Source organism: Phocoena sinus, chromosome 5, assembly GCF_008692025.1.
Source record: "Phocoena sinus isolate mPhoSin1 chromosome 5, mPhoSin1.pri, whole genome shotgun sequence".
Lineage (NCBI taxonomy): Eukaryota > Metazoa > Chordata > Mammalia > Artiodactyla > Phocoenidae > Phocoena > Phocoena sinus.
Genome location: NC_045767.1, coordinates 125,908,830 through 125,928,858, shown reverse-complemented (window position 1 = coordinate 125,928,858; position 20,029 = coordinate 125,908,830). Strand labels below are relative to the sequence as shown.

The 20,029-nt window shown below is 38.5% G+C and overlaps 1 protein-coding gene across 7 annotated transcripts in view; it reads left to right on the top strand.

The window, feature by feature from the left end:
• Nucleotides 1–20,029, top strand: part of BMPR1B (bone morphogenetic protein receptor type 1B) — a 423,330-nt gene that overhangs the window by 384,381 nt on the left and 18,920 nt on the right. For all 7 annotated transcript variants that reach the window (XM_032632927.1, XM_032632928.1, XM_032632930.1 and 4 more), the window contains 4 exons: nucleotides 2,246–2,342; nucleotides 3,399–3,537; nucleotides 10,012–10,204; nucleotides 10,995–11,292. In XM_032632927.1, coding sequence (XP_032488818.1) covers nucleotides 2,246–2,342; nucleotides 3,399–3,537; nucleotides 10,012–10,204; nucleotides 10,995–11,292 — 727 coding nt within the window. The remainder of the gene's footprint in view (nucleotides 1–2,245; nucleotides 2,343–3,398; nucleotides 3,538–10,011; nucleotides 10,205–10,994; nucleotides 11,293–20,029) is intronic.

The following is a 20,029-nucleotide window of genomic DNA, read 5'->3' as shown; positions in this document are numbered from 1 at the left end:
GTCCTTTATCCTTACAGGTTTTCTATAAGACTGAGATTATTTCAGAATAATTAAGGCATATGTTCACACTGATGGTAAAAAAGAAACCTGTAATCTTTTTTAAAGGGTACTTGGACAACATGTATGAAAAACCTTAAAATATATATCCTTCAAACTAATAATTCTACTTCTTCAAATCTAGATTAAGAAAATAATCATTGACATGTGCAGTGATGTATGTGTAAGAATGTTCGTCACAGAATTTTATGTATCACAGCAAAGATGTATTGTAGCAAAATCTTTGCAATCTCCTAAATATACATCATCAGAAGACTGACTTTCTAATTAGGATGTGTCTGTATATGTACTGTGTAATCTTTGAAACTCATTTTGCAGAAAAATTTTTATTGTTTTGGAAAATGTTTACAATATTATAAATGAAAACAATCTAGTTACAAGGCAATTCTAATAGGTTTTTTTCCCAAATTTTTTATTTGTGGTGAAATATACATAACATAAAGTTTACCATCTTAATCACTTTCAAGTGTACAGTTCAGTGATAATAAATATGTTTATAATGTTATACAGCCATAACCACCATCCATCTCTATAGCTCTGTTCATCTTGTAGAACTGAAATTCTTACCCATTAAATATTAACTTCCCCCATCTCTCCTCCCCACAACCCCTGGCAACTACCATTCTTCTTTTTGTCTTTCTCATTTTGACTTCTCTAAGTATCTCACATAAGTGGAGTGTTTGTCTTTTTGTGACTGGCTTGTTTCACTTAGCACAATGTCCTTAAGGTTCATTCATGTTGTAATATATGTCAGAATCTCTTTCCTTTTAAGGCTAAACCACGTCTTATGTATATACCACATTTTGCTTATCCATTCATATGTCAGTGGACACTTGGGTTTCTTCCATGTTTTAGCTGTTGTGAATAATACAGCTATGGGCATGGGTGTATACAATGCCTTTTTGTGAACCATTTTGTTCATGAACTTTTTTTGTTCATTGAAATGGTACTGGAAAGGCATACACTAAAATGTTGGCAGTAATTTTTGTAAATAGTGAGATGGTGGCAATTTTATTTTAGTTAGTTGGTGCTTTTCAGTTTTTCTTCAGGGAACGTATAATACTTTTGAATGAAAAAAAGAAATTTACATTTAGTGGGGTAAGGTCCCCAGCCAAAATGTTTAGGTGGCCGGACCATTAAAAGTATACAGCACAGTTGGAAAACATCTTGTTTGTAGGTAACCAAAGTCATAAATTACAATACCTTTTAACATTAAATAGCAGTAATTACTCTTTCAAGGATGTACGGTGCCCTTAATAAGAACGGTGCTAGTTCTATTACTAGGTAAGTGCACCAGGTTTTCAGTCAGTTTCCTCAAAATACGTTCCAGAGACTCCCTGCATATAAATCACTTGGGATGGTTGTAAAAAAGAAAAAATATACTTTGAATAAAAATCTCTGGGGTTGAAGTCAGTAAATATGCATCTGTATAAAGCTCTCCAGGTTATTCTTATTTTTACAACATTTGAAAACTCATGCCGTAATATTATAAATCTTATTTGTCAGGAACTGGAGTTAAAACAGCGTGAATACTGTTTAATAATTTGTTCTTTAAAAGGATCACACAGTAATTCTTTGAGTGGAACATACCCATTCTTTTAAAATAGGATGCCGTTTATGAAAAATTAAGCTATGTATTTTTGAAGGGCATCTTTGTTTAAAGTAATGCAAATCACGTATTCTATTTATTTGGCAATATTTGAGGAATTCTGATCCTTTGTATCCATCATAGGATTACTTTGGTTTTTATGTACAATGAATATAGATTTGTTTTTTTTTATCAAAATTCATGATATAGAGTGCTCCAGAAACCACATGAGAAAAATCTGTAAGCCCATCAGCTGGATCTGAAATAAAGATGAACAACCTGCTTATATTTTAGGGGTATTGATCCATTTACATTTATTTATATCCTGTGCTTTTATCCTATGTCAAACCTGTTCCTTCTAGAGAAGAAGAAATGCATGCTGTTGAAGTGAGTGGCTAGATGAACAATGATTCATGTCACTCAGACTTATTTAATTTAGAGAGTGTATATATATATATTTCTTGTCAATTAGCAGATTAAAAGGACCTCTTGAATCTTACACATGGAGCAGCAAGCACTTTTAGGAAAGAGTTGCTTCCTAAATTTTAAATGAAAATAATCTCTGTATCATGGCTCTTTTTACTTTATTTTTAATTTCAGATTTTGTTGATGGACCTGTACACCACAAGGCCTTACTTATATCTGTGACTGTCTGTAGTTTGCTCCTGGTCCTTATCATTTTATTCTGTTACTTCAGGTAAGTTTCTAACATGTAGATGATGTAGAATTTTGAGTTTATAATATCATTCTCATACTCTTCTACCTGTTGACATTTTTTTACCACAGCTTTCCTTGACCTAATTAGATCTTAGATTTCACTGATAATATCAGTTACTATTGATACATATTTGTCCTAATGAAGCTATTAATAGATACCTATCTCATTTCTACTTCAGATATCAAAACCACCCAGAAAAATTTTCATCCCTAGGAAATTTATGGTAGCTAGGAAATTCAGCAACTAGTTGCTACTGAGGTTTGACTCAAAGCAGAGAAATGACCATGGTGAACTTAGAATTGCTTTAGTAATTCCTTATTTTGTGAGCTAACAATATCCTCTTAGCACTGAAAGATTTTAAAGATAATTTATAGATCAATTATTAAAATAAAATATGTTCAGTTATTAAATTACAGTATGGTCATTACAAATTATTTTCAGTCACCTAAGAACTCATTTTCTACTTTGTGAAATATCAAGGACCTTTAAATTCTTATCATTGGCTTTTTGTAATAGTAATTTAGGTTACTTTTCTACAAGTAGGAGTTGATTCAAATAACATCATTTCTAATTGAAGGCGTAATTATTGATAAAAGTTTTTAAAGTTTCAGTTTATCTCATTTATCTATACATTGCCTTGGATGAGAAAATTGTAATGTGTTTTGTAAACCAAAAGTTTGCATCTGTAGTTGATCAGGGACCTTATAAGAAAAGATTTTAGGGAATGAATATTGGAACTGTATAGAAACATTAATGGAATGTAGCCTGATTGGATATATGCATTTGATAGGAATAGAGAAGAAAAATCATATGTGGTTGTGAGTGAGTAAAAACATGTAGTTTACTTTAAAATATAGGTTAGAAGAGTAATTACGATTTTGTGCTGGAAATCATAACTAAGGGTAATAAATACTGAGCATCTAATCTCGTATTATGTGCAAAGATAAGACCTGCTGTGGTTACTGTTTTATCTGCGTGTTTGCCACTATCATTGCAATCCAGTGTCTAACATAATCTTTCTTTGTGCATCTTCAGGTATAAAAGACAAGAAACCAGACCTCGGTACAGCATTGGATTAGAACAGGATGAAACTTACATTCCTCCTGGAGAATCCCTGAGAGACTTAATTGAGCAGTCTCAGAGCTCAGGAAGCGGATCAGGCCTCCCTCTGCTGGTATGAGAAGAACATACCTTGAATTTAAAGGAAACGTATTCTGAGAGGAAATGTCAATAACTGCTGGGTTTCATTTTACTGAAACAGATAGGGCAGTGGACAAAGAGAAAGCTCTCTGCAGTCAGTCAGACATCAGATCTCAGATACAGGGTTTCCTGATAACATTTTGACATATTGGGGGTGAGGTCATTGTTCTTTAATGTAAGTGTATGGTTGCAATCCAGACCCTCAGATGTTCTGATAAAGAGCAGATTAGAAAACATTCAGTATGGGACCATCTTCCCTCTGTTTTCAGTAAGGATAACATTACTGCACTTTGGCCTGGCTTTTGAAGGCAAAAGTATTACAACCAAATGGGATCTGAGTACTTCTACAAGAGAAGAAGGCTGCATCTCAGCTGGAGGGTTTATGTTTCAGGGTGAAGCCCTGGCTTTTCCATTCAGGAGAGTTTTAATTTTCTGATGGTCAACACTGCCAACTTGGAAGAAAATATATACTGAACCCAAGGCACTTGCTTTAATGAGAAAAGCATTTGGTTACTTTATGGACCATGCAAAAAGATTGTTGGGACTTGGAATGGAAATAACAATATTAATGAGAAACATTTTCCTTTATAAACTCTTAAGACTGATTTTCCTAATCTTTATTGTCTGGTTCTGACTTTGGATATCTTGTTTACTTGATTCTTTTGGTGACCTTTTATTTAGTATTAAAAGTAACTAAAAAAAAAAAATCTCAAGCCAAGAATTTATTTTATAACTCTTTTCATTTTTAACTTCCAAAAAGCTGTATACATTTATAACTTGAAGAGTTTGGAGGTGAGTACACATCTGTGAAGCCATCACCACAATCTAGGCCATGAACATATCCATCACCTCCAAAACTTGCCTCCTGCCCCATTCATTCATTTATTATTATTATTATTATTTTATGATAAGAACACAACATAAGGGACTTCCCTGGTGGTACAGTGGTTAAGAATCCACCTGCCAATGCAGGGGACACGGGTTCGAGCCCTGGTCCGGGAAGATCCCACATGCCACGGAGCAACTAAGCCTGTGGCGTCACAACTACTGAGGCTGTGTTCTAGAGCCCATGCGCCACAACTACTGAAGCCCATGTACCTAGAGCCCATGCTCCGCAACAAGAGATGCCACCACAGTGAGAAGCCCAGGCACCGCAACAAAGAGTAGTCTCTGCTCGCCACAGGTAGAGAAAGCCCATGCAGCATCGAAGACCCAACGCAGCCAAAAAATAAAATTATTTTAAAAACCCCACACAACATAAGATCTAATCTCTTAGCTCTTAGCAAAATTTAAAAAATACAATACACCCATAATAGAGGTGTTAGCTAACACTACTGTGATAATCATATCACAATATATAAATATATCAAATCAACACATTGTATACCTTAAACTTACAAAATGTTATATGTCAATTGTGTCTAACTAAAAATAAAGTTAGTGTCAGCTTTTAGCTCTGAACTAGGAAGAAGAGTATACAATACAGTATTGTTAACTGTAGATACTGTGCTGTACAGTAGATCTCTAGGACTTATTCATCTTGCATAACTGAAACTCTGTACTCTTCGACTAATACCTCCCCTGGAGGTGATAAACCAGACAGAAAACCACTTGTGAAGTAGTCACTATGACCAAACCAATGCTACTTAGGATGTAAGTTTTTTTTTTTTAAACTTACATGTAAAAGTTCTTATCAAATTGCTTGCCTTTTCATTCTTAGAATTTAACTCATATATAGCAAATATCATTCTTATATTTAAAAATGTTTTATTACACTTCTTTTTCAAGTATGGATATTAAAATCCCTTTTGATATTAATCAATCAGATATGCTGTTAGAATTGAAGACTACCTGTTTTCCTCCTCCTAGACCTTTTTTTTTTTTTTTTTTTTTTTTTTTTTTGTGTGTGGTACGTGGGCCTCTCACTGCTGTGGCCTCTCACCGCTGCGGCCTCTCCCGCTGCGGCCTCTCCCACTGCGGAGCACAGGCTTCGGTCACGGAGGCTCAACGGCCATGGCTCACGGGCCCAGCTGCTCCGCGGCATGTGGGATCCTCCCGGACCGGGGCATGAACCCGCGTCCCCTGCATCGGCAGGCGGACTCTCAACCACTGCGTCACCAGGGAAGCCCCCTATTAACTCTTTTACTTCCCTGGATAACACATTCTAATACCTAGTAGTGGTTATGGGTCTTCGTTCTTAGCTTGGTGAGCACGACATCCCTCTCCTCCCACCTCTTCCCCACCTGCTTCTTGAGCTCTAGCATCAGCCTTGAGTAATTGTTTCGAAAATACAACGTGTTTTTAAAATCCATGTCTTTGCAAATGTAATGTCTTTCTGGAGAGTTCCTCAGACTATGGCTCAAGGCTTACCCCATGTGTTATCTCTGTGACAGATTAGCCCAGACTGAGCCAGTCTGTTTAACTTCTGTCTTAACAGTTTGCTTATTGTACCAGTGTAGCAGTTTAAAATAACATTGTAATTGGTGTTAGTGTACCCGTGTCTTTAGGTAGACTCTCATCTCTTTGGGGTGGAGACTACATTTTTTCACTTTGTATCCTTAGTAGCATACCTGAGTGATTAAAGAGGCTGCTCAATAATTTGTTTTTTCCACTCCAACTTTTAATATCTGTGAAAACTATAATATCTTACTTCTTTAATCTAGACACCAAAAAAACCCAGCATTTGACTATTAACTGGTCCAGTCCTGGCCGGACTCTCATTTAATCCTCATAGCAGCTGTGAGGTAGTACTAGAAATGTAGCCCTGTATCACACAGCAGGGGCATAGGCCCCTGACTTGGGCCAACTGGTTAATATGTGGAGAAGCCAGGATTCAAACCCAGATGATCTGCCTCTAGAATCTGTGCTCTTCATGTTTGTGAACCAAATATTAAATAAAACAAAGAATTGTGTTTGATAGCAACAGGATGGGAAGAAGGATCCTGTCAAACTCAGTTTAGTGAGGGGAAATTCTCAGTATTACAGATTTAAGACCCTGTTTTAAGATAAACAATGCAGAAATGCACAATAGTCTCTCTGCATATTAATTCCGATTTGTGGTTTATTTCATTAACGTAAAGGGAAAGTTCATGCCATGTGTATAAACACATACTTGGACCTAATATTTGCCAAGTGACTTTGTATATAAATCCTTTAAGGGAGGAATATCATAGGGTGGTTGTAAGAATTAAGATAGTTTGCCTGCTATATATATATATATATATATATATATGATAAATAAATATACATATACAGATATATAAACAAATATACATATATATAAATAAACATACACATACATACATATACATATATAAATAAATATACATATATATAAATAAATATACATATATATAAATATACACATACATATATAAATAAATATACATATATATAAATAAATATACACATACATATATAAATAAATATATATATAAACATGCCTGGCACATTTAATACATACATAGTATGCGCTCAGTAAATAGTAACACTATTATTATTTATTTATACCCTATTTATCTGACGTTGTAAAGGAACAGAAGGTGAAGTAAATTGTCTAACTGAACATCAAACCTCTTAGTTGAGGAATCTTTCGTGAAAAATATTTCCAATATGTATCATTAACTCAGCCTTACTAAGCAAAGTATTTTAAACAGTATATTTGTGTGTAGGGGTGTGTGTTTTGTTAATTCAGGAACATGTAGAGAGCACAGAGCATTACTTACAACTACATGGTTTTTAGTGTCCATCGTGTACACGGGCTTAACCGTTAGACACTATCAGATAGCTGATCACTAGATAAGAGGACATTTCTGAAATAGTGATAACTCCTTATAATCCTTATACAGCTAATTGTACCCATTTTGCATGAAATAATTCTTCTCTTTTTGGAATCACAATTATAGTGATTATTTTTTATTTATACAATCTAACTTTCAAAATTGATATCTAAGAATGTAATACAGAAGGAAATTTTAAGTACAGAAAGACCTGAAACATTAACTAAATGAAATAAAAACTCAAATAACATAGTTAAAACATTTTTCAAATTATATTTTCAGGTCCATAGATGTTATAATAAATCTCAAAATATATTTTAAATTTCTGAATATAATTTAGTGAGACTTTTTATCTTTGAGATAAGTTGTTCCTATTCTTGCGAGCATTGCCAATTCCAACTTTGCTTTCATTCAATTAATTATATGTGTTATCATTAGAAAAGAAGTGGATATAAAGCTGTTTGTTAGGAAATGTTCTGTAGATTTACGTAAGTACTGCTTTGTAACATCTATAAATTAGTAATATTTCTTTAATAACTGTAGGAAGTCTCCTCAAGTCAATAATTTAACTACTTACGGATTTGGCTCTCAACTGCTTAGTGCCCTTGACGCTTCTGTTCCCTTATTTAGGAATGGAAATGTGCTGAAGGTTTCCTCACAGAGCCTTTCTGACTCCTAAAGGGAGGAAGGCTGCTCTTCATACATACTTCCTCATTTCCTTCAGGCTGAGTGGCTAAATGGCATGTCAGTAATGCTTTTATTTTTTAATTCTTCTTTCACAGGAAAAGAAAAAAGGACTTTATCTTGTCCCCAAAAGCTTTCAGTCTGATATTAGTGCTGGTAATGGTTCTGGCAATGGATAGCATTACCTCTTGAATTGATAAAATCGTCCATTATGCAAAAACAGAGCACATCCCAGCTGATAGACATCTGTGGTAGGCAGAATACTGCCCACCCCCCACAAAATGTCCATGTCCTAATCCCTAGAATCTGTTATTTTACTTGGTAAAGGGGAACGAAGGTTGCTCATCAGCTGTCCTTGAAGTGAGATTATTCTGGATTATCTAGGTGGACTCAGTATAATTACATGGCCCTTAAAAGTGCAAATACAGAAAGAAACACTTTGGGTTTACTTGATGCAAAGCGTGTCTCTGCAAAGAGTACATCCCAATTTTCTGACCAGGTCTTATGAGAGTTCTATGTTAGATTCTTTATATAGATCTCCCAAATTATGTAAATGGTCACCAATACTTAGCCCCTTCAGTCATGGAGTTCTTAAAACATTTAAGCAGAGGTAGAATGAAGATCATGTGTAAAGAGACTTACAACCTTTATGCCGTTTAGCTCTCCTATTTTCCTTCCCTTTGTCTCTGCTGCACTCTATAATTCTTCAGAGCTCCCTCACAGTTTAACTTTCTCCCCAGCTCTAATCGGCTGTTTTACGTCTCCATTTTACATTTCTTGTTATGACAACTCTTCCACCTCAAAGTATAATTTTCAGTAATTTCTTACTGCTTCCTTATATTTCATTCTGTCTCCTATTTCTTCACACATCTCATGTACTGTTCTTGGCATTTTGTATCTGAAAATTCCAGTATCTGTAAATCTGAAGGGGTTAAATCTGCTTGGGTTGTTTCTCCTGCCTCTCATTTGCAGTGGCTGTTTCCTTTTGTTTTAAGGCGTTTTACTCTGTAGGATCTTCTCTTTCTCTTTCCTTTCTTTCTCTCCTTCCATTTTCTTCTCTTCCTTCTCTCCTTCTCCCCCCAACCCCACCTTGGGGATTTCCTTTATTTCCTTGTGAGCCCAACAATGCGTTATCAGTGTTTTGTTTCTTATATTTTATCCACGATCAAAGTTGTATGGTGGCAAGAGCTCCTTTAGAGCATCTAGTATCTCACCATAGTGGTGGAGTGAAACGTATTCTGCAAATGATTTCCTCAAGAGACGATTTGTATTTGCTTTTGCCGGGAGCCATGGTGATGGTGTGCTACCAACCTAGGGCAAATTTGGTACCATTCAGTGGTTCCGGCTTAATGCTAAAGCCCAGGGTTCAGTTTCTCTAATTTTAAAGGGGTCAAAGTTCATATTCTAGATCTCAGTGCTGGTATTATTCTTTGTGCAGACAACAACCTGGCTTTTGAATATGCTGCTGAATGCTTATCTATCCCTGCTCTGGTCTTAGCTCTGTCCTTCCTCTTTTCCTCCCTCCCTCCATTCCTCCCTGCTCAGAGATTCCCTTTATTTCTATGTGTGCCCAACAGTGCATTACATTTTTCTTTGGTTGTATTTTATCCAAACATATAGTGACATGACTCCCTTCAGAGTATCTAGTATCCCACTATAGTGGTAGAAGTGAAAAGTATTCTATTCTGCTAATTACTGTGAACCCATTCAGGTTTTTTCTCTGTGAAAATAATAATAGGTAGAATAAAATACTTAATAATTTGGAAGCAATACTTCAAACACTCAAAATCCACATTCAATTTCAAATACATTTAAAAGAGGACAGCGTAAATTAATAAATAAATGCAAATAAGTTGTCTCTGTAAAGAAAAACTACTGGCTAAATATATTTTACATGTGTTTCTTCTCCGGAGGGGAAAAAAAAAAAGATTAAACAAATCTGTTGTGCTGTGAATACACTAACAATGTGTTTTGGGATTTAACAGGTCCAGAGGACTATAGCTAAGCAGATTCAGATGGTGAAACAGATTGGAAAAGGGCGCTATGGGGAAGTTTGGATGGGAAAGTGGCGTGGCGAAAAGGTAGCTGTGAAAGTGTTCTTCACCACAGAGGAAGCCAGCTGGTTCCGAGAGACAGAAATATATCAGACAGTGTTGATGAGGCATGAAAACATTTTGGGTGAGTAGAAGTCTGTATAGCAATGTTCAGGGTTTCCTAGCTTTCCTCTCTTTTTCTGTTAACGTCTGCATATTAACTCATCTGTGTAGACCTGTTATGAAGTATATAGACATTTTCTTCTTGGCATGAGCCCAAGAACGTCATACGCTTCTAATGGGAGACCTCGCAGTAGGAATGACTAAGGCACTTCTATGAATGAACGGTGGGTTGGAAATGGAACATGTTCAAAAAGTTTTTTCTTCCGGGACAGGAAATGCAAAACCAGAATTTCTTAAGGTTTCTTAGGGATTTGAAGGAACACATTTTTGCCTAAGTGCTGTGAAAAGTTATGGGAATTTTATCTGCAGGGTTTATTTATGTCCAGAGTTTATATTGATAATTGATTTCCTTTTTATTTTCTCAAGTTAGAAATGATCTAGCTGGATCATTCAAGTAGAAAGAGTATAAGCTAATCATGGAGTGTGTGCCTGTTTTGTAAACAGTGTCTTATGTGTAACTCTAATACCAGGAACTATTTACTGTTAACTTCAAGATCATTTAAATATCAACTGCTGATGAGAAAGGGATCCTGTTTTCAGATACAAACTCTTAGTGTTTCTCCACTCCTGCTGTTCTGATGGCCTCTGATTGGTATTAGTGATTTAATACTGTCATAGGCACAATCAGAAAACTGAATGAAATGCCAAACAAAAGACACCTTTGACAAAGAGTGATAGTTGAAAAAATTAATTATTCTGATATTATTCAGGAAACACATAGCACCAACCCTTTTTGTCTTTTTTCCTTGTAGGGTTCATTGCTGCAGATATCAAAGGAACGGGGTCCTGGACCCAGTTGTACCTAATCACAGATTATCACGAAAATGGTTCCCTCTATGATTACCTGAAGTCCACCACCCTAGATACTAAATCGATGCTGAAGTTAGCCTATTCTTCTGTCAGTGGCCTATGTCACTTACACACCGAAATCTTTAGTACTCAAGGCAAACCAGCAATTGCCCATCGAGATCTGAAAAGTAAGAACATCCTGGTGAAGAAAAATGGAACTTGCTGTATAGCCGATCTGGGCTTGGCTGTTAAGTTTATTAGGTTAGTATCAAATGTGAACGACAAATACACGTTTTACGGTTCTTTTCTATCACTTTTTACAGATGATACATTTTGTAGCTCAGGGCTTTTAGGATATTTAGTGGAGGAGAAATTTTATTAATTTTGACTTTTCTGTGGAGGGAAGAAGAAGAAACATTTTCTTTACAGCAGATAAACAGTGTTTGGGTCAGTCTTCCTGTTTCTAAGCTCATCAGTGACCTGACTTCAAGACAGTGTTCACAGAGGTTTGAGCTGTCATGAAGCTATTTAGAAAAGAGGTAGCTCATGTCCGGGATTGTGTGGTCAGAATTCTGCATAACATTTGTAAGTAGGGAAAGGTTTCAGGAAAGAGCTCCAGATTGTATAGTGATAGAGGTGATTTTTATATGATATAAGAAAGATAACTTGCATAGATATTCTATGAGAAATGGTAAAAACTAATAAGCGGGGCTTCCCTGGTGGCGCAGTGGTTGAGAGTCTGCCTGCCAATGCAGGGGACGTGGGTTCGTGCCGCAGTCTGGGAAGATCCCACATGCCGTGGGCGAGAGGCCACAACAGTGAGAGGCCCGCGTACTGCAAAAAAAAAAACTAATAAGCAACACACTGCCAGGGTTCAGCACTATTTTACAACAGCTTCTGTGGGATGGGGAGGAAAACCCCATGGTTGAGGCTCTATTTTGCTTACCTTTGCTCTATTCATAGCAGCTCCTTTGATCTTGTAGATGATGTAATTAGAAGAAATGCTGCTTCTGCTTTGAAAACAAAACGAGTTTGCAAACCACAAGAATAGAGGGATCATCATATACCTACCTTTTTAAAATGTCAGTTTAGACTTAGCCTTTATTAAATTGTTGGACCCTCTTATGGCTTTCTTTCCCGAAAGACTCTAGAATATAGAGAAGGGTTCAAAGGAAACGCCATGGCAAAGAATAAAACTCACGAGAAAGGGCTAATGGATTGGTATTTTCACCCAGAATTGAAGACTGAGGAGTGATAAAAATAATAGGTCCCAGCTATATGAAGGTCTTCACCATTTAGAGGATGGCAAATGGAAGTTCTCAGTCTTTAAATGCAAAGCAGGAGGAAATGCTTCAGGCTGTAGATTTAAGTTAGAAATATGAATTGCTTGCCAATAAAGATCATTAAATTCTCTCTCTTCTGAATTATTTTTTTCTGACCTTTATCAAGTCTCCTCTACCAAAAGAATTTCCCATGATGCTTCTCAAATTACCAGCCTTTCTCCTTTCCTCCCTTGTTCAATTTCTCAGGAGTTCCAAAGAGTAATCTACTTTCACAATCTAGTACTTCCTGATATTTTACAATTTGGCTTCTGCTCTGTTTTCTCCCGAAGCTCCTTTACCGAGGGACAGCATTGGTTTTGTCACCAGAAGCCTTTCTTCCTGTCATCGCACTCCCCGCAGTACCCATACCTTTCTCCCTCCTGTGTTCCTGATGGACCTTTATTCCAGCTTCTCCTCCTTTCTCTCTATGGGTTCTGCTCTCTGTCTGTTTCTTGAATATTTTCCCACTTCTCGATTTCCTGCTGCAGATGCTTTTCCTCCCTAGTTCCCAGTTTTGATCAATCCATTCTAAAATGTGAGGCGCCTGGCATTTCCTTTGTTCCCCAAGTTTGTGATTTGCTCAGTTGCATGAGTTCTGTGTCCGTGATATTCTCGCTGGAACGGGGCCAGTTTGGGTCCTCCCTACCATTTTTCTAGATTCTGGAGTAAAACATTTTGTAGTTATTTCCGCTTGCCAATTATTTTCTGCATGCTGCTGCCAGATTTATCTTCCTGAATCATAATTTTGGACATCATCATGATTTCATAGTTTCCTATGGCTCTGGGTTAAAATGTAGTTTCTGTTCTGAACACTTTATACTTTCTCACACCTTCAAGTGTTTTTTTTTTTTTTTTTTTTTTTTTTTTTTATGCGTTACGCGGGCCTCTCACTGTTGTGGCCTCTCCCGTTGCGGAGGACAGGCTCCGGACGCGCAGGCTCAGCGGCCATGGCTCACGGGCCCAGCCGCTCCGCGGCATGTGGGATCCTCCCAGACCGGGGCACGAACCCGTGTCCCCTGCATCGGCAGGCGGACTCTCAACCACTGCGCCACCAGGGAAGCCCCGCTTCAAGTGTTTTTAACATACTTTTATCTTATTCTGAATACCCAACATCCCCTCTTCTATTTCAATAACTACTGCTTATCTTCAGTTTCTTCCTTTGGGACCCCTGTTATTCTTCCCTTACAAGCCTGATTTTCAGTGACTTTTCTCATACCCTTCTATGTGACCCTGGCATGCTGTCATGACGTTTCTCACACTATTTTATAGTCATCATCGGCTGCTTATGTGTCATTCCTAGTGGAGACTAAGTTCCTTGGAGGTAGATACCGTGTTTTTCTCAAATTAACGTGCCTTGTGCCTTTCCTTGGTGCCCATTACCTAGGGGTTGCTTCAGAATTTTGTATAAAGGATAAATGAATGATTCCATATGGACTATAGAATGAAGGGAAAAAGCATTTTTTTCGTAGCTCCAGAGATCTAGCGTGCTCCGGATTAAATCTGCCTTTCTAGTTTTATAGCGCACAGACTCTCCAATTTGTATGCCTTCTTTTGAAAACTGAAGCTATTTGTGTTTTCTCCATATATACTTCACGCTTGCTACTGCCTTGCTTTTGACTGAACAGCATCTAGCTTGGAATGCCCTTGCTTCTCCATGTAATGTAATCCAGTCTCAGAGTTGCGTTTATGTCACTTTACTCATCCCCCAGGTAGGAATAATGACATCATCTATTCTACTCCTGTAGTAATTTCCTGGCCCTTGTCTGCCTGATATTATAATGATTTTAGTACATGCCTCGTCTTGCCCTCCTAGTCCTTGGGCATCTTGAGAGCAGGATCTATGCCACATTAATTAACGTATTTCCCATTTGACATGACATGGTGAGTTACCCATTATAGGTATTCCAGCATTGTTTTGAATCAATAAATGTTGGCAATATCAAAGTAATTAAGAGCTCATCTTCTTTACAGACCCAAAAACAAACAAGGAAGGTGAGTATCTGTTATATTTCTGAAACTTTGTTCTGCTTAATGTAACAGGAATGAACTAAATGAACTCTCAAGTTTCATGCAAACCCTGATTTAGGAAGTGGAAGGAAGTGCTTTAAGAAATAAATCAGAGATTTGTTTGGCGTACATTGACTAATTCATCAAGAGAGGAAGGCTATGAGGATACTGCCTCAGATGTATACCCGCACCTGTTGGGTGCACAGACCTCATATGGCTGAAGAGCAGCTGTGGGACCAGTTGCAATCCCGGGCCTCAGGTTCCTCTACATTAAATGGAGGTTGCATTTGATAATTTGAGGTCCTTTTCCTGTTTTTATTTTATATGTTTCAACAGAACTTTGGTCTTCTCATCTTTTGAGCCTCACTTTTAAACCTTGCTATATACGTTTCTTTGGTTTTCACCCTTTTCCTGACTTTCCTGTTTTGGGGTGTGGTGCATGTGCTCACACAGATATTTACAGCATTTTATAATAAGTGGGGTCAAAGCTAACCCAGTGTTGACTTCTCAGACTTCATATGTGAACTTCCTGTGAGAACTTAATCTTTACCCTGGTCTCTATGTGGTAAGTGTTCTCTCAGGCTTTTAAATCGTTTCTGGGAGGTTCCCAGGGAAGTTGAGAGCCACAGAGAAAGCAGACTGTGCATTAGAAATTTCCTGCTCATTTAATTTGTTTTTATGCCGTATTGGTTTCTTCATGCATGCTCTTGTAAATGATGTAAGTGCTGATGCATTTCCTGCCCACAGAAGTTTAATCCGGGCGATGCCGTGGCAGACATTACCGTTACCCCAAATCTCTCTTGGGAGGAGAAAACAAAGACGTGTGAAATCCCTTGAAGGAACTTACAGAGCTTTTCACTTTTCCCTCTGGAGGCTCAAGCAACCCTTCTGGTACTTCAGTGACAGAATGATATATTTTCTTAGGGGGGAAATAAATCCTGGCTTAGGGCCTCTCAGGTATTAAATTTTAAATAGAAAACCTACAATGAAGACTGGGCTGTAACACACATCTCCCAGTTGATGATTCTCGAATTGTCCAAGTGCAGAGGACAAGAGGATACTGAATGTCCTCAGTCTTTCAATGTCATTACTTTTACCACTGCTTCTGGTTTGTATACTTAGTGGTTTTTTTAAAAAAGTAACATGGTTAAATCACTGGCCAGAGTCATAGACCAAGCAGTAGTGGCAGAGTCCGCACTCCCAGTCAGGGTTTCTGCCGCCTTATCTATCTTCTGTTGAAGGGTTCTTATGTCAGGGTTCTGTTTCTAAGAAACCCTGAGATTTCTCAATATTTAATCATAGGAGTAATGAGTTCTGTTGCAAATTGCTGTAGAAAACTGTCCTCCTTAGTTAACATCTGACCGGGCGGAGCTCAGTTCAGCAAATCAGTTCCATGGCTATTTGCAAGATACTTCAGGAAACACAAAGGATGTGAACAGCCTCTTCTTCTGAAGGCTCATGAGAATACTTCATGCTCTGGGAGGTCATCTTTGTCTCTCTGAGAGATAATTCAGTATTCTCTGTTATGTTTCATGTGTAGTTAATTTCAAATATCAGTTGTGAGCCATAAGCAAACCAGTGGCCTCCTTCACGTCTTCTGCCTCCTGCCCTTTTTTTTTTTTTTTTTTTTTTTTTTTTGCAGTACACGGGCCTCTCACTGTCGTGGCCTCTCCCGTTGCAGAGCACAGGCTCCGGATGCACAGGCTCAGCGGCCATGGCTCACGGGCCCAGCCGCTCCGCGGCATGTGGGATCTTCCTGGACCGGGGCACGAACCCGTGTCCCCTGCATCGGCAGGCGGACTCTCAACCACTGCGCCACCAGGGAAGCCCCCTCCTGCCCTGTTTTCATTGTTCTTTAAAGTTCAGTTCATATTTTTAAAAAAGCTTTTTATATTATTAAAGGTGTATGATGTTTGCTTCTCCTCTTTCTCTATTACCTTTTTATCTCCCTTCTCCCTCTCTCCCTCTCTCCCTGTGTAAGGCATCAACAACGTCCAGCAGAAGACCACCCACACGTGCCCAAAGGCTCAGTGAGGTAGAGCCACCTTGCTGGAGCTAACAGCTTGATTCCCCAGCTGGCCTCTGGCCACAGTGGGCTCTGCCTGTGATTCCATGAAACTCCCCCTTCAGTTGATGGGACGTGGGGAGTGTGCACCGTGCTGACACATGCTGTGGCTTTTTCCTCTGTGTAACACTTCTTGCAAGAATTCCTGCTATGGATTTATAATTAGAAGCTTAATTAGCATAAAAATATTCAATATAAAGTAAGGTTAAGACAGATACTATATTTTTAAATATCCCCTTTATTTCCTGCCACCAAACTAATAATCTTCTTCCTGCCCTTCTTCCAGCACATGACAGCCAAGAGTGTAGGGCACACCCTGCTCCACCGGATTGTATGGGCACTCAGATTCATTCTCCGGTCCCCTCAGGATCCTGGTGGGAGACCCCGCTTTCAGCCTTCTGCACCCGCAGGAGCTCTTTGATTCTTTCCCTCAGTTACGCTAATGCCTGCAGTGCACACGCCGCTGTAGGCACCAGTGCTGGACCGAGGGGGGGACACCACAGGCAGCCGCCTGTGTACGAGCAGTAAGTTTTAGACAGTAAAACCAAGTAACATTATCATCATGTGCAAAGTTCTAAACGGTGTCAGTGATAAAGTGACATCTTCAGTAGCGTGCGTTTCTTCTACTATCTTCTCCTTAGTATGCCCCTCCCTTGCACCTTCAGAAGAGAAGAGGAAAATCTTAGTTTTGTATCTTTTTCTTTTCTCTCTTTCTCTCTCTCTTTCTGTCTGTCTCTCCCTCTGTCTGTCTCTCTGTCTCTGTCTCTGTCTCTCACACACACACACACACACACACACACACACACACACACACAGTATCAAAGTCATCTTTGCTTTACTTCCCCATTTGGAGCTGTTGTTGCCTTAGGATCTCTCACTTACTTGGTGGCGCCAGGTGAGAGGAGCCACTCAAAGTGTGCGTCCGTGTAGGGGGCCCTTTGTCATCAGTGTGGACCTCTTCCTTCACCATGCTGGCTTTTTTTTTAATCTTGCCACTGTCAGTCAAGTGACGTTGGTCAGAAATAGGAACTTGGTTGTCATGCCTCTTTATGGAACCCCAGCTGAGGGCACCCTAGGTTTTGAGATTCATATAAAATTAGGCTTTATTGTCCCTATTCCTCCCTAGTGCAGCAGGGAACTCCGTGTCATTCACAGCGCATCTGTGGATCCTAAGGAGCTTGTCTCCCTCTTTGTCACGTCAGCCTTACACCTCTGATACATGTTGTACCTCTTCTACATGATGTAGCTGCTGATTCTTTTCTTCTCCAAACACTGTCAGCTCAAGATTGAACACATCTTTACTGGGGTGTGTTGTAGGGTATTGCATGAAATTTAGTTATGAAAATTCACACTACCAGAACATTTTTCCCTTTTTTTTTTCCTATAGGACCTTAGTGTCTTGTCATAACCCTGGGCCTGGGAGAGAACCCCTCTTCTCTCCAGGTGGCTTGCCCCTTACCCCCAACCTCCCAAGTTACCCATCTTTCCTTCCTTCCTCCCTCCCTCCCTCCTTTCCTTACTTCCCTCTATTTATTTATTTATTTATTTATTTACATCTTTATTGGAGTGTAATTGCATTACAATGCTGTGTTAGTTTCTGCTGTATCACACAGTGAATCAGCTGCACATATACATATATCCCCATATCTTCTCCCTCTTGCATCTCCCTCCCACCCTCCATATCCCACCCCTCTAAGCGGTCACAGAGTACCGAGCTGATCTCCGTGTGCTATGCGGCTGCCTCCACTAGCTATCTATTTTACATTTGGTAGTGTATATAAGTCCATGCCACTCTCTCACTCCGTCCCAGCTTACCGTTCCCCATCCCCGTGTCCTCAAGTGCATTCTCTACGTCTGTGTATTTATTGCTGTCCTGCCCCTAGGTTCATCAGAACCGTATTTTTTTTGATTCCATATATATGTGTTAGCATGCGGTATTTGTTTTTCTCTTTCTGACTTACTTCACTCTGTATGACAGACTCTGGGTCCATCCACCTCACTACAAATAACTCAATTTCGTTTCTTTTTATCACTGAGTAATAGTCCGTTGTATATATTTGCCACATCTTCTTTATCCATTCATATGTCGAGGAGACTTAGGTTGCTTCCATGTCCTGGCTATTGTAAATAGAGCTGCAATGAACATTTTAGTACATGACTCTTTTTGATTATGGTTTTCTCAGGGTATATGCCTAGTAGTAGGATTGCTGGGTCATATGGTAGTTCTACTTGTAGTTTTTAAAGGAACCTCCATATTCTCCATAGTGGCTGTATCAATTTACATTCCCACCAACAGTGCAAGAGGGTTCCCTTTTTTCCACACCCTCTCCAGCATTTACTGTTTGTAGATTTTTTGATGATGGCCATCCTGACCAGTGTGAGGTGATACCTCATTGTAATTTTCATTTGCATTTCTCTAATGATGTGTGATGTTGAGCATTCTTTCATGTGTTTGTTGGCAATCTGTACATCTTCTTTGGATAAATGTCTATTTAGGTCTTCTGCCCATACTTGGATTGGGTTGTTTTTTTGATATTGAGCTGCATGAGCTGCTTGTAAAATTTTGCAGATTAATCCTTTGTCAGTTGCTTCATTTGCAAATATTTTCTCCCATTCTGAGGGTTGTCTTTTCGTCTTGTTTATGGTTTCCTTTGCTGTGCAAAAGCTTTTAAGTTTCATTAGAGCCCATTTGTTCATTTTTGTTTTTATTTCCACTTCTCTAGGAGGTGGATCAAAAAAGATCTTGCTGTGATTTATGTCAGGAAGTGTTCTGCCTATGTTTTCCTCTAAGAGTTTTATAGTGTCTGGCCTTACATTTAAGTCTTTAATCCATTCTGAGTTTATTTTTGTGTATGGTGTTAGGCAGTGTTCTAATTTCATTCTTTTACATGTAGCTGTCCACTTTTCCCAGCACCATTTATTGAAGAGGCTGTCTTTTCTCCATTATATATTCTTGCCTCCTTTATCAAAAATAAGGTGACCATATGTGCATGGGTTTATCTCTGGGCTTTCTATCCTGTTCCGTTGATCTATATTTCTGTTTTTGTGCCAGTACCATACTGTCATGATTACTGTAGCTTTGTAGTATAGTCTGAAGTCAGGGAGCCTGATTCCTCCAGCTCCATTTTTTTCCCTCAAGACTGCTTTGCTATTCGGGGTCTTTTGTGTTTCCATACAAATTGTGAAATTTTTTGTTCTACTTCTGTGAATATTGCCATTGGTAGTTTGATACACATTGCACTGAATTTGTAGATTGCTTTGGGTAGTATAGTCTTTTTCACAATATTGATTCTTCCAATCCAAGAACATGGTATATCTCTCCATTTGTTTGTATCATCTTTAATTTCTTTCCTCAGTGTCTTACAGTTCTCTGCTTACAGGTCTTTTGTCTCCTCAGGTAGGTTTATTCCTAGGTATTTTATTCTTTTTGTTGTAATGGTAAATGGGATTGTCTCCTTAATTTCTCTTTCATTTTTCATCATTAGTGTATAGGAATGCAAGAGATTTCTGTGCATTAATTTTGAATCCTGCTACATAACCAAATTCTTTGATTAGCTCTAGTAGTTTTCTGGTAGCTTCTTTAGGATTCTCTATATATAGTATC